The sequence below is a fragment of the Primulina tabacum genome, chromosome 5 (genome assembly GCF_025594145.1).
Source record: "Primulina tabacum isolate GXHZ01 chromosome 5, ASM2559414v2, whole genome shotgun sequence".
NCBI lineage: Eukaryota > Viridiplantae > Streptophyta > Magnoliopsida > Lamiales > Gesneriaceae > Primulina > Primulina tabacum.
Genome location: NC_134554.1, coordinates 10,615,595 through 10,617,810, shown reverse-complemented (window position 1 = coordinate 10,617,810; position 2,216 = coordinate 10,615,595). Strand labels below are relative to the sequence as shown.

At 36.6% G+C, this 2,216-nt stretch overlaps 1 protein-coding gene across 1 annotated transcript; it reads right to left on the bottom strand.

Annotated features, from left to right (window-relative positions):
• Positions 1 to 274: 274 nt before the first annotated feature.
• Positions 275 to 1,855, bottom strand: LOC142546429 (trihelix transcription factor GT-3b-like). Its single transcript, XM_075654132.1, has 2 exons — positions 1,323 to 1,855; positions 275 to 1,035 (listed from the first exon to the last, which is right to left on the bottom strand). The coding sequence occupies exons 1-2, from the start codon at positions 1,581 to 1,583 to the stop codon at positions 448 to 450; spliced, it is 849 nt and encodes a 282-aa protein (XP_075510247.1). The 5' UTR covers positions 1,584 to 1,855; the 3' UTR covers positions 275 to 447.
• Positions 1,856 to 2,216: the final 361 nt, after the last annotated feature.

The following is a 2,216-nucleotide window of genomic DNA, read 5'->3' as shown; positions in this document are numbered from 1 at the left end:
AGCAAACAATATTAGTTTGCGTTGGCAATGACACACATTCTTGAACAAAACGTGGACATAAAATGATGTCAAACATCACTTTCTATTAATTGGTAAACATTAATAAATTTATAATTTCAAATAAGCCTAAAAACTACACTCAAATTAAACTCAAAATTCAATCATACATGCTGATAATCAGCCGCCAATACTAGGGTGAATACGAGGTTCAAGAACATACCTCTAGCAGCAAAGCCTGGCTCGTGGGTTGGTACGATAAAGGATGAAATAACACAACTATTTTTCACACTCCAAATATTATAAACCTTGAGCCAAATGCGAGAAGATGATGTTGAATCTCAACGTTTGCGCTACACGGTGCGTATGTGTATCCATGGTGATCCTTCTTCTTCTAAAGCAAGAACCAAGAAATGAACAAAGAGACAAACATCGAATTTCAGATAAAAACTACATGTCTTCTCTTCTAAGCTTATTCAAAAGGGTTGTAATAAGAGCATCCCTTCTCTCAGCTCTAGCTTCTTCCATAATCCTCCTTTGTTCCTCCCTTTCCCTCCATCTTCTCTCCATCATTATCCTCTCATTCTCCAAAGCCTCCATTTTTTGCCTCCATTCGATCTCTTTAACCCTCCTCTCCTCCTCTCTTGCTTCATAAGCTTTGATCCACTGCATCTCCATTTCCATTTGCTGCTTCATGTAGCCCTCCATTATACCCTTTACCCCGTTTATTATTGAACTCACATTGCTAGAACTCGTTCCAGCTGCAGGGTTTCCTGTTTCTTTCCCTTTAATGATCTTCTTCCTTCTTGTTCCCACGGCCTTATCTCCTTCGCTTTCCTCGTTTTCGTCTTCCTCGTCGGACGAAGAATATTGGGATGCCGCCGTCTTTTTTCTCTTTTTCGAAGTGCTGGCGGTTGCTCCGCCACCCTCAGCCTCCAGCCAAAGCATTCTTTGCATTCTTGCGGTGAATATGGTTTGCAGATCATTGAAAAATGGAAACTGTTGCCTCATCCCTTCTGCTTCCATTGCTTCGCATCCCTATATATAAAAATAAAATAAATTAGAAAACTTGCAAGCTAAGCATCTTTTTTTGTACAATCTTATCCTAACTATTATCCATATGCTATAAGTTAATATCACCAAATTCATTTATCTTAGTATATATAAGAATAATGAGATAAAGCTCGTAATAATAATTAGTTACTACACACCAGAAATGATTATGACCTTATCTATGGCGCATATATTAGAATATAATTACTATCTGTAATCTATTTTTTTTTTTACAACAATATACACACACATAAATATATATGTGTATATACCTTATAGCGTGTAACAAGGTTTTTCCACTTGCATTTACACTGCTCAGCGCTTCTGCTGTAACCCTTTTCTTTCATCCGAGTCGAGATGACTTCCCACAGAACCTTATTACGCTTGGTCTCCATGAAATTGGGGTCGAGATCTGCCCGAATAATCAGCAAATCCCTCGTTTCTTGAATACTCCATTGAGGAAACCTGTCTCCACTCGCCGTATCGATATTCAGAGCTGCAGAATAAGGATTATGCAGCTGCGAATGATCCATAAATAGAAAGATAATAAATCTTGGCTGGAGATGAAGAAAATGAAGGAAACAAGAAAACGGTGGAAATGAAAACTTGGAAAAAGGGTTTTCTGATAATCGTCGTGCGGTATTAAATTCAAAAGGGGCAGTGTGAAAATATGGCGTGAAAAATGGAAATCTTTTTCAAAGGAATATTTGGCTTAGGTGTCAAAGAAGAGAGCAGAAACCGAAACTCTTTTCCTTTTAGATCGTTCCTTTTTTCTCTTTTGCACAGTTTCTGTATTCATTCTGTCTCATCCTTCTACGCGGAAACTGATTTTCCCTTTTCAAAATATATATTAATATGCTGTATTTATGTTTATTTTACTTTGGTGTAAATATCTTTTTGGAGCGTACACATTTGTTCATATTGCGCCCGTTTCGCTGTCGCCATGCTGACCAGCTGGAAAAAACAAAGATTAGGGCGAAAGGGAGAGTCTTTTGTTTTAAGCAGTCTTTTGCTTCCAGGTGGACGTTTTTAAACCACAACAATTTTTTTTTCGTGCGTTTATTTTTTATATTGTTAAATTTTAGTATTAATTTATTATTTTGTTTAAATTATGTATTTTCTTTTTCAACATGACAATGAAGTTCTTCTTTTGTATTTATGATAAA